Raw genomic sequence first — 13,054 nt, forward strand, 5'->3', positions numbered from 1 at the left:
GATTTTCGCTAGGTAGAGTACCTCTGATCACACATTTCTTTCTAGGCATATTACCATTCCCAAAACTCTGCCTCTTCGTTGCAATGTTTTCTTGTATCACTATAGGCTCATTTGGGCTATTGCAGCGTTCGCTATAGTGGCGTTTGTAAATGCCATTCTTTTACCGTGACTATAGATCTATAATGGTGTTTTACAAAAAACCCACCTATAGGTCTACACTTTATACTATAGGCCAAATTCAAAAACGCCACTATCATCCTACACCCTATACTATAGGCCAAATTCTTTTTTTTTTTTTTTTAATTAGTCTATAGCATCGTTTTAAAAATGCCACTATAGGTCGATACCCTATAATGGCATTTGTAAAACGCTGTTATAGGCCAAATTTATTTATTTTTATAATTAGGTTATAGCAGTGTTTTAGAAATAGGACCATATCCTATAGTGGCATTTGTAAAATTAGGTTAATTTCAATAATTTCCATAGTAGCAAGATAAAACTCATAAATTTTTATAGCTGCATTCGAGAAAATTGTTGTTGGCATCTTGTAATGTAGTGGAATATTAGATATGGAGCTTCCAGGCTTTTCGCCTCTGATCATACATTTCTTTGTAGACATAGAGCTCCCATTCCCAGACTTTTGCCTCTTCGCTATAGTGTTTCCTTGCATCACTACAAAAAACATGATATATAGTGGCGTTTGTAACACCACTTTTAGGTCCTAAAAATGCCACTATAGGCCGATTTGGGCTAGAGTAGCATTTGCTATAGTGGCATTTGTAAATACCATTATTCTATCGCGTCTATAGACTTATATTGGCGTTTTACAAAAACGCCACCTATAGGTCTACACCCTATACTATAGGCCAAATTCATTTATTTTTTTAATTAGGGTATAGCAGGATTTTACAAATGCCACTATAGCATATAGACCTATAGTGGCGTTTGTAAAACGTTGCTATAGGCCATTTTTTTTTAAAAAAATTAGGCTATAGCAACATTTTAGAAATAGATCCATATTCTATAGTGGCATTTGTAAAATCAGATTAAATTCTATAGTTTCCATAGTAGCAAGGTAAAACTCGTAAATTTTTATTAGTGCAATCAAGAAAATTGTTGTTATAGTGGCATTTGTATATACCATTATTTTACCGCGACTATAGACCTATACTGGCGTTTTACAAAAACACCACCTATAGGTCTACACCCTATACTATAGGCCAAATTCATTTATTTTTTTAATTAGGGTATAGCAGCATTTTACAAATGCATATAGACCTATAGTGGCGTTTGTAAAACACTGCTATAGGCCAAATTTTTTTTTTTTTTTAAATTAGGCTATAGCAGCGTTTGAGAAATAGATCCATATTCTATAGTGGCATTTGTAAAATCAGGTTAATTTTTATAGTTTCCATAGTAGCAAGGTAAAACTCGTAAATTTTTATAGGTGCAGTCAAAATAATTGTTGTTGGCATCTTGTAATGTGGTGGAATATTAGACTTGGAGCTGCCAGGCTCTTCACCTTGATTTCCACCAAGTGGAGAACCTTTGATCACACATTTCTTTGTAGGCATAGAGCTACCATTCCCAGAGCTCTGCCACTTCGTTGCAATGTTTCCTTATATCACTATAGGCCCATTTGGGCTATTGTAGCGTTTGCTATAGTGGCGTTTGTAAATACCATTATTTTACTGCAACTATAGACCTATAGTGGTGTTTTACAAAATACCCACCTATAGTTTTACACCCTATACTATAGGCCAAATTCAAAAACGCCACTATTGTCCTACACCCTATACTATATGCCAAATTCATTTATTTTTTTAATTAGTCCATAGCAACGTTTTACAAATGCCACTATAGACTAATTTATTTATTTTAATTAGGCTATAGCAGTGTTTTAGAAATAGGTTCATATCCTATAGTGGCATTTGTAAAATCAGGTTAATTTCAATAGTTTCCATAGTAGCAAGATAAAACGTAAATTTTTATAGCTGCATTCAAGAAAATTGTTGTTAGCATCTTGTAATGTGGTGGAATATTAGACATAGAGCTTCCAGGCTTTTCACCTTGATTTCCGCCAGGTGGAGCACCTTTGATCACACATTTCTTTATAGGCATAAAGCTACCATTCCCAGAGCTCTACCTCTTTGTTGCAATGTTTCCTTGCATGACTATAGGCCCATTTGGGCTATTGCAGCATTTGCTATAGTGGCATTTGTAAATGCCATTATTTTACTGCGACTATAGATCTATAGTGGCGTTTTACAAAAAAACCCACCTATAGGTCTACACTCTATACTATAGGCCAAATTCAAAAACGCCACTTTTGTGGTATTTGTAAAATCGGGTTAATTTCAATAGTTTCCATAGTAGAAAGATAAAACTCGTAAATTTTTATAGCTGCATTCGAGAAAATTGTTGTTGGCATCTTGTAATGTAGTGGAATATTAGACATGGAGCTTCCAAGCTTTCCGCCTCTAATCATACATTTCTTTGTAGACATAGAGCTCCCATTCTCAGACTTTTGCCTCTTCGCTATAGTGTTTCCTTGCATCACTACGAAAAACATGATATATAGTGGCGTTTGTAACACCACTTTTAGGTCCTAAAAATGCCACTATAGGCCGATTTGGACTAGAGTAGCATTTGCTATAGTGGCATTTGTAAATACCATTATTCTATCGCGTCTATAGACCTATATTGGCGTTTTACAAAAACTCCACCTATAGGTCTACACCCTATACTATAGGCCAAATTCATTTATTTTTTTAATTAGGGTATAGCAGGATTTTACAAATGCCACTATAGCATATAGACCTATAGTGGCGTTTGTAAAACGTTGCTATAGGCCATTTTAAAAAAAAAAAAATTAGGCTATAGCAACATTTTAGAAATAGATCCATATTCTATAGTGGCATTTGTAAAATCAGATTAAATTCTATAGTTTCCATAGTAGCAAGGTAAAACTTGTAAATTTTTATTAGTGCAGTCAAGAAAATTGTTGTTATAGTGGCATTTGTATATACCATTATTTTACCGCGACTATAGACCTATACTAGCGTTTTACAAAAACACCACCTATAGGTCTACACCCTATACTATAGGCCAAATTCATTTTTTTTTTTTTAATTAGGGTATAGCAGCATTTTACAAATGCGTATAGACCTATAGTGGCGTTTGTAAAACACTGCTATAGGCCAATTTTTTTATTATTATTTTTAATTATGCTATAGCAGCGTTTGAGAAATAGATCCATATTCTATAGTGGCATTTGTAAAATCAGATTAATTTCTATAGTTTCCATAGTAGCAAGGTAAAACTCGTAAATTTTTATAGGTGCAGTCAAGATAATTGTTGTTGGCATCTTGTAATGTGGTGGAATATTAGACTTGGAGCTGCCAGGCTCTTCACCTTGATTTCCACCAAGTGGAGCACCTTTGATCACACATTTCTTTGTAGGCACAGAGCTACCATTCCCAGAGCTCTGCCACTTCGTTGCAATGTTTCCTTCTATCACTATAGGCCCATTTGGGCTATTGCAGCGTTTGCTATAGTGGCGTTTGTAAATACCATTATTTTACTGCGACTATAGACCTATAGTGGTGTTTTACAAAAAACCCACCTATAGGTCTACACTCTATACTATAGGCCAAATTCAAAAACGCCACTATTGTCCTACACCCTATACTATAGGCCAAATTCATTTATTTTTTTAATTAGTCTATAGTAGTGTTTTATAAATGCCACTATAGATCCATACCATTGGTGATGGGACCTCAGTTAATGTTTGAGAAGACCCTTGGATTCCTGGAGTTCAAGGCTTCAAGCCTAAACCACAAAGTGAAGATACTTCTCTCACCCCTCTGAATGTGTCACAACTTCTTGATCACAGTACCAATCAGAAACACACATACATACAAATAGAGAGGGAGAGAGACACACAATCGGCTTTGCAAAACTCACACACACCAATGTCCATCAGTACAAGATGTCATACACACACTTGGCTTTGCCACAAACACACATACCCATGAGTGCTTCTAGGTACACATTGTGGCACACGTGATTCATGCAAGGACGGACCTAGGTGGGGGCCCAAGGGGGCCCGAGATCCCCCTAGGTCCAATTTTTTTTTTAAGTTATAGTTATTATATATTTCATTTTTGTAGTTAGGCCCCTTCCAAAACCTTAAGGCCCCTTTCTCCCTAATTAGCCTAACTAGCCTTACCCAAATAGAAACTATCCAACCTAAAAACTTAACAAAAATAATAAAAACATTCACAATGGTGATTGTATTTTAGCAAAAAAAAAAAAAAAAAAAACTATTTTACCACCAAAGAACCAAAAAATCATGTGTTATTGGAGAATCTAAAATTAAAATTTTTGCAATTACAGTAAACTATTATAAATACCACTTGACTGTAACAAGTTGTTAAAAATAAAATACAATATTTTATTAAGATTATATCTCTTCCTTCAATTAAAAAACTCAAATTCTCTTTCTTCATTTTTTATTTGAATGAGTTTTTTTTATATTATTTCAAATAAAGTGATTAAAGAAATAGAACATTTGATATTGGGTGTATTGGAAAGTGGGGTGGCAAAATAGGTAAAGTAACTTTTTGATGTGCTAAAAGCTAAAATATTTTGCACTACCACTATGAATGCTCTAACATCAACAAAAAAAATAATAATAATAAATAAATAAATAAATCATAGCCAACCTAGTATTAAAAAAAAAAACATTATTTTGTTTTTGTTTTTGTCTTTGTTAGTAGATGATTTCATTTTAATGTATTTAGAAACAATGATTTTGTGTATTTATAATTTTTTAATACTATATAGATTCCTATTTGAAATTTATTTTTTTCTTTATTCTCTGGCCCCCGCTAGTTTAAAATCCTGGGTTCGTCCTTGGTCATTCATACATACGCATGCGTCCCCAAAAACCCTAATCTGACTATTGGGTTAGCCCAACTTCAAACAGTCATAACTCACTCAATATAAGTTCAAATTAGGCAAAATTTGTGTTCAAATTGAAGCCTAAGATGTCAACTTTATAATAAAATAAACCCCACTAAAATATTCTTTGTAGATCAGAAGTTATGGTTAAAACAGTAAGAAAAGGTCATTTTCAGCATTGTTTTCAAAGCGATTTGAAGACTTTTGAGTTGTGATTACTTCCAAACTATCAAAATAATTTTAATTACCTTTTGTAGACATATTGGGACCGGGTTCTTAACCAAGTACAAAATGAGGTGTCTACAACATTCTTTATCCAACACCTCCCATTGCATTCGAGATATTAGAAAAAGAAGGGGCACCAGCCGATATAGTATTTTGTTCACTTTCGATTTGCATGCCCAACCCCGGAAATCCCAAAAAAAAAATCATTTTTTCACTAGAGGACCTTAGGAATATCTAGATCATTGTGGCTTAACCCGTTTAGGCATTGGACCACTCAAAGTACCACTCTCGGTTTGTCAATATCGTGTTTTGTCTGACCCCAATTAACGCGTTAAAATAATAATTTAAAATTCAAAAAAGGGTGAAAAGCATGATTTTTAAAGCCAAAAATGAGGAATGAACTAAAGCAACATAATATACCCCAATCGGACTATAAAGAAAAAATTTGAAGTCAATTTCACCATTTTTTTTTTGCAAAAATTAGACCAAAAACCCTAACTGGGGATGGTCAAAAGGTTGACTTTTATCCAATCATTTGATCAGAATAAATTTTGAACCATATTGTAGATCATATTTTTCCCTTCAAAACGACAGTTCACAAGCCAAGATCGGATTTAAAATGGATAAGATATCAATAAAATATCAAAACCCTAATTAAATGTTTCACTATTTTCAAGTAAAAAATAGCATTTTTTGGGCTGATTTCACGCAAAAAATTTGTACAACTAAGCGAAAATTAGAGAAATTTGCCTGAATAAGATTGAATTATGATGTCTCAACTACCTTCAATAAAAAGGGCTCGACGATATCTACCACGAATTGAGAGAAATTAGAACATTAGTCAAATTAAATGTTTTTTTTTAAAGGTTAGAAATTTATTTATTTTATTGTAAGGTGTGTGGTTGCTTCCTCATTCTCAAAACTAAAATCAAAATTTATATCACCTATTCCTTTGTAGATGTGTTCATTTATTGTGTCAATTTAGTATAAATTACTTTTTTACCTTAATTTTTGTGTTTCTGCCATGTGAAAAAAGGTTGGAGTATTTTTGGAAGTCGAAAAAGTCATAACTAACTTTCTGAATACTCTTAATATATAGAGATAAACCACTTTTACTCTATGAAAAACATCAAACTACTTTTAGTCTACTTTATCTATAAGCCACTTCTTTTACTTCATCAAAACAAGGAATTGAAATGTTAAACACAAACTAAATGAAGTTACTGAACAATGAAGAGAAAGAGAGTGCAGAGAGAGAGATACCACAAGTCCACAAGGGAGTTAGAGTGGCTAGTTAGGTCTTCAATAGCGCTGATAGATCAATGATCAGAGAGTTGCAATTGAACAACTGCAGTCAACAAAGTAAGGGAACTTTTTTTTTTCTTTTTTTTTTTTAACTTAGATTTTATATTTTGGAAGTATAGGGCTGTTAAGTTTGGGATTGTTTTTTTCTTTTTATTTAGGGTCTGAAGGAGTCTTAAGATTCTTAATTTAGAAGGGATTTGGGCTATTTATTTTGGAATTTGTAAAATAAATTATGGCCTAAAGAAAGGGCTATATGCTATTTTGTTTTTGGATTTTCTCTTAACCAACTTTAAGATTTTAAGAGTGAAGTGGGCTTAATCTTTTTTGTTAAAATCCTAGGGGGGCCATAAGTGAGTTGTTCTTTAATTTTAAGATTTTTTTTCCCTACCACTATGGTTAAAGGAATAGGGACCAATTCTGTAATTTACTTTTTTTTTTTTTTTTTTTTTTTAACTCATAAGTCTCATATATAAAGTGTTAAATGTAATTATTGACCCGACAGTAAATTTACAAAAGTTCCGAACGTTAAAGATTTTTTTTTTCTTTTACAAGTATTACAAAAGTTATTAAACCCGGACCAGACGTTAACCCAGTCTATGAACTGGGTCACTGGTTCAACCAATGGGTCATCGATCGAATCGTAGGGTCAAATAATTTTTTTTTTAAATTATATATATATATATATATATATTAAGTATGAGAAATCATAGCTTGAATATGTAAATTAAAAAAAGAAAAAGAAAAAAAAGGCATATGCCTAAATTAAACTAGCCATTATAATTCAAAATCAATGTTTCATAAGCAATAGTATTAGAAGAAACAAACAAATTAATTTATATTTGTTAGTAAATTTAAGGTCAGCTAAAACCTAAAGAAACAAATTAGTCTAAACTCAAAGAAGAAACAATATCATACACTCACATGTACACGAACATTTAAAAAAAAAAAAAAAAAAAAATTTAAACAAAAGAAGATAGTTAGGGGCATAGAGTTATATGGTCATACTTACATTCTAATTTTTGGCCAAGTATATCTGTTCAAACTTCAAAGAATAAAATATTAATGCACAGTAACAATTTGTAGCAGTAGGTTTTGAGAATTGTGAAAACTAAAAAATGATGATATACATACAAACTACAAATTACAAAGTGTGAATTGCAGGGTAAGGCACAGGAAACGATGCTTTTTTTTTGGATTTTTTAAAGTTTTCTCTTGTTTAAATTATCATATTATCACACATTTAAATAATAAAAGAACCAATAAAATTGAACTATTAATGTAATTTTACACAATTCACAAACCAAGCTAGGTTAATAAAATTCAACCGGGTCACATGGGTTGCACTGGTTTTGATCGGATCACATACTTTTCTGATCCAATTGATCACTTAGCCCAGTCATTGTGCTAGGTTATCGGTTCGACTAGCTGGGTTAGGCTAGGTTTAATAAGAACACATTATTGAGGACTTTTTATTATTATTATTTTCTTAAGAAAATAAATATTTTATTATTATTATTATTTTCTTAAAAAAAATACGGGGACTTTTATCTATAAAATAAGGTTTTTTTTTTTTTTTTTTTAGAAAATATAAAATATGGTTGATATGGTGCGTATCTCGCTAAAAAAAAAAAAAAAAAAAAAAAAAAAAAAAAAAACACACAACTAGGCTGGAAGACTGGTGAGTGGTTAGGGATATAAATACACCAACGATACGATAGTAGACATTGAAGAAACACGTACGAGACGTAACGCCGAAATCCGATCCAACATGAACGGTGTGAAGCCAAAGAGGAGCGGAAGGGGCGATGATTGTTGTGAACCTTTGCCACAGTTCGTTGGTGCGAAGAAGGGGCTGGGGCTGGGGCTGAGGCTGTCTCTCTCCAAGCCGAGGAGGAGCCAAAGCGAAAGCGATGATTGTTCTGAACCATTATCACAGTCCCAAAGGTAAGTTTAATTTATTAGCAAATTTGTAACTATTCTTTTATCTCTGTTTTGTTTTTCCTTTATATTAATTAGAATGAATACAGAAATTAAGCATATTCAGTCTCAGATCAGGGTTGGTTTTTTTGTTTTGCTGTGTAGGCAATAATATACATCTGAATCCATGTAAAAGGCAGAAGATAGCTAAAGTAAATGAACTGCCAGAGGATATTCTAGTGGATATACTGGTGACTCTACCGGTCAAATCTCTGGTTTGATTCAGGTGCGTTTGCAACTCGTGGCTTTTCTTAATCACCAATCCTAGGTTTGTTCGACGGCACCTTAATTATCATCATTATGAAAAGCCACTCAAGGATGCAGATGGATGTGTAATTAAGGTTGAAGCTGATAATTGGCCCCCTTGCAAGTATGTCAGCAGATACGAAGACAGGTTAGATTTTGAGGATTTAGAAATGGACTACACTTGGCGCCAAAGAGATTTTCGTAAGCCTTATGATTATCATGAATTCATGATTATGAAGAAGAAGAAGAAGAAGAGGTAGAAGAAGAAGAAGAAGAAATTGATTGTCCCTCAATACTTCAGGATGCTATTGACTTCAGAGTTTCGGCTCCCTGTGATGGCTTGCCATGTGGGGTGGTGAAGAGGGTTGAGAGGGTTTCCCTCATACTTTGGAATCCATCTCTTAGGGAATACGTGGAATTAGCTGCTCCTCCCCATCCCAAAAGTTACAATCCTCATGCAGATGAATACAAGGTGGTTAGGATAGTTCTAGGGCCTCATTTTGATGAATATAAGCCTGTTGTGTATGTCCTTGGACTAAAGACCAATTTGTGGAAGAGGATCCCTAGCATCCCTCCTATATTTTTGTTGGGATATTCGGAAACCTCCATCAATGGTAGTATTTATTGGACCGATCAAACTAGTTCTTGGTCACGTTAAAGTTTTCATTGGTGGCACAATTCTTTGTAAAACACTGGCATAAGACTTTGCTGATGAACATCCGAGGATCTCTGTGTGTTGCTGCGTTAGGTAGCAAAACAGACCACTTCGTCCGTGTGTGGTCTCTATCCCCCAACAATACTTCGAACAGGCTACACACTTTGCGTGTCTCTTCCTTAATCAATATCTGCATGCTACCTCATTGCACTTGGAGTTCTGCATTCTTACTCAGGCTCTTATTTAGAAAATTGTTTGACTTTTATTCTAATTTTTATAGTATTGGTCTCACCCGGTGACAAACCATATTACGAGGAATTGAAACAGGCTTATTGCTACAAGGAGAGTCTACATTCACCGCGCCACCTCCTTTGCCACCCCTTCATCACTATAAACCCCCCACAATGTTCTTTTTTTTTTTTTTTTTTTTTTTTTTTTTTTTTGTAAAACTGCCAGAGCACTCACGTCAGTGGGTGCACACAATCATATATATTATCCTTATCACTAAAGGGTATATCATACAATAAACATCAACCAAGTCAACTTTTTTAGCTTTTAAGTCTCTGGAAGGACATAAAAAAATGTATATCAAAATAAAAAATTGAGCCCCACTTTTTTAGGAAATAAAAACCCAGAGCTTCAATTGAGCAAAAAATGAAGTAAGAAACAAATTGAAAGGGTGAGAGTCATATCATAACATATAATGAGATCAACTCCTATTCTCACTGTACATTTATTAAAAAACTGATATGCGTCTTTGACCTATATATATATATATATATATATATTTTTTTTTTTTCCTCAAAGAATGGTAAATAAACTTTATATGCTTTCACACCAAGGCATCTCTGATGCTGCCAGCACTAAAGGAAGCAGAAAATTGCGAAAGCATTAAATGATTAAACACCAATAAAAGAAGAATGATAACATAGTTTTATTTTAAAACTCAATATGCTTTTATTTTAAAACTCAATATGCCATAGTGTCTTACAGCCTGGTAGGGTACTCCTTACAAGTATGGTACACACTTCTTACAAGGATGGTACACACATTAACAAAGATCAAAATTCTGGAACGAAAGACGTGGACTATGTTCTTCGAATTCCTGAAGTGGCACCATCTGACCCCATTTCCATCAATACCCTCAGGTTAACATACACTAACATCATCCATATTATATTTTTCTTTGAGGTAGGGCCATCAGAAGAAGAAGACAATGGGGTAATTCAAAGTGTGGCAACAAAAAGTGAAACCATTCTTGTGGTTGGGCTGTTACAAAATGAGAGGAGGACGGCTTCGACCATTAGAAAAGGAGAGGGAAAAGAATGGGCTGTTACACAAACTATAACTATCCTCCACTTTTGTAAGTGTCACCCTCTTCCTTTTCCCTCATTCACCTTCAAAACCAATATAAAATAAAAAATAAAAAATAAAAACCAGAAAATGTGATCATCGTCCTTCATTAACGCAAACAAAAAGATGCCCCACAAATCACTCTCAATAAAGTGACCTCAACAACAACAAAATAAACAGCTACCACACAGTAATAGGTGCTGGCTGCAAGCACTAAAGGAAGGGGTAGCAGATTAAGAGTGGGAGTCAACATTACCAGCAATAAAAAGTAAGATGATCAGAGGAAAATGGCAGCAAAAAAAACAAGCGTAATTCAAAATTGAAAATTTCCCTTCTACAAACACGCAATTCTCTTTTGTATCATCAAGATCTCACACAAAGATAACACAATTTGCACACAGTACACCAATTAGAGTTGCAGCACTGCACATTCACACATTGACACAGAACAAGCATACTAGTATTTCATAGAAAGAAGAAAAAGTCAATCATTGGTGGTCACTCCAATAAAAATGGCTGCTAGTGACAGTGAAGGAAGTACACATCAGTTAAATGTAATTTGACAAGTGCTAGAATGCCTGGGGAACATTACTAATTCCTTGAGAACACGAATCTTCTCTTTTTCAATTGAAGGATCAGAAGAGAGCGTCATTGTCTTTAAGACTCTTGCCAGCTGCAGGATATGTCCAATAAGTTCCAGCTCATCCTTTAGCCCTTTAAATCCTTTAAACTGAAAAGCTGTAAGGTGGGATGACAAACATTTAGGAACTTTCTCATAGAAATTCCATTTAAGAGATTCTTGCTCACTAGTAGAATGAAGGTGACCTTTGTCCTGACAACAGAAGACACAATGGTTACTTAAATCAATTCAAGAAGAGGGAAAAAAAAAACCATGTCAACATGTGAACTTAACCTACTCTATTTAAGGTCAAGCTGAGGAGCCCGTTGAAGCAAGAGTGGTAACACATGCGGTATACAAGAATAAAAATCAAAATTAAAGAACGCCAAATTATGAAACATGGGAGGATCAAATTCAGGAACATTGCAAAGGTACTGCACAACAACATAACATCACAAGTCAGAACAACAATATCGCTATTCAACCAATTAATAATAGAAAATGAAAAATGCGCTTTACCTCTGTGGTGAATGAGCCCAAATGCAGGGATTTAACGTTATAGAGTGCTCTGATGAAGTCCATTACCCTATTTCCATAATCTTCAGTATCACCTACTTCAGAGTCATAAGAAACAAAAAGGACCGCTTTAACTAAATTGGACAGATTTTCCAACAATACGACTTTATGCAGAAAACCCACGAATTCTAGATACTCGAGAGCTGGGGCGTTTATCTCAAGTTTGTATAAGAAATCTTGCATATTTAAATCTAATCTTTTCAATGTAGGTAGAGTGATCATAAAATTGCATTCCTCGTCCATTTCAATTACTTCTAAACACAAATATTCGAGTATCGGGCAGCAAGTGAGGAATCTTGAGAAAGAGTCGTGGTTGGCATACTGGACTCCAAGAAGATGCAAAATTTTGAGACTTGGGAAGCCGAGGGATGAAGGCGGAGGATCAACAATAATATTGCCATGTAGTCTCAGATCCACCAATGTTTTACAATAATTAAAAAGGGTACTGGGAATGTCGAAAGGTAGGTGAGGACAAATGTTAAGAGTGAGCTCTTCCAAGACACTTGTGATTGCAGTGCTGACCCACTTATCGACATGTATTGGGTCACAATCATAAAGCCAGTTGAGGTAAAACTTTTGTAGGGGATATGCATTGCGAAGAGCCCAGATTTTAGAGACAATCTGCACAAATGTAAAACCGCTTCGGCAAACCCGCTTTTTTTTTTTACGATTTTGCTTTTCATCTGACAATATCCACTCAAATTCATCTTCATCCAAGTCGAGATTGGGGACAAGAGTCCAGAGAGTCTTCCACCTGCTCGATAAAATGCTTGTGGCCACAGCCTCTTTGGTAGTGAGGAAGGAAAGGATATCGGAGACGAGAAGGTCAGGTAGATTGCTGATCCTATCCCTCTTTTTGTTCCGTACCATTGCTTCTTCAATTCTTCTTCTGGTTCAGAGAAAAGACATTAACTTTTTTGTATGGCTGGATCATGACCATATGAACTTTTTTATCATGGAAACTGTTAAATATTTATCTGCTTGGATTAATCACAGAGTTTAAAAGAAAACCCTCCAAAATCCCAAAAGAGAAGAAATTGAAAGATTTATACAAACCCCAAAAGAGAAAGGAAATACCTTTAGCCGTAGCGGTGACAGAGTGGTTTGCGATGGAGACTGGAGAGAACAGAGCA

The 13,054-nt window shown here is 34.4% G+C and overlaps 1 protein-coding gene across 1 annotated transcript; it reads right to left on the reverse strand.

Moving 5' to 3' along the window:
- Positions 1 to 11,224: 11,224 nt before the first annotated feature.
- Positions 11,225 to 12,852, reverse strand: LOC115958517 (FBD-associated F-box protein At3g52670-like). Its single transcript, XM_031076929.1, has 2 exons — positions 11,865 to 12,852; positions 11,225 to 11,558 (listed from the first exon to the last, which is right to left on the reverse strand). The coding sequence occupies exons 1-2, from the start codon at positions 12,789 to 12,791 to the stop codon at positions 11,271 to 11,273; spliced, it is 1,215 nt and encodes a 404-aa protein (XP_030932789.1). The 5' UTR covers positions 12,792 to 12,852; the 3' UTR covers positions 11,225 to 11,270.
- Between the last annotated feature and the right edge of the window lie 202 nt (positions 12,853 to 13,054).

This window comes from Quercus lobata, chromosome 8, assembly GCF_001633185.2.
Source record: "Quercus lobata isolate SW786 chromosome 8, ValleyOak3.0 Primary Assembly, whole genome shotgun sequence".
Taxonomy (NCBI): Eukaryota; Viridiplantae; Streptophyta; class Magnoliopsida; order Fagales; family Fagaceae; genus Quercus; species Quercus lobata.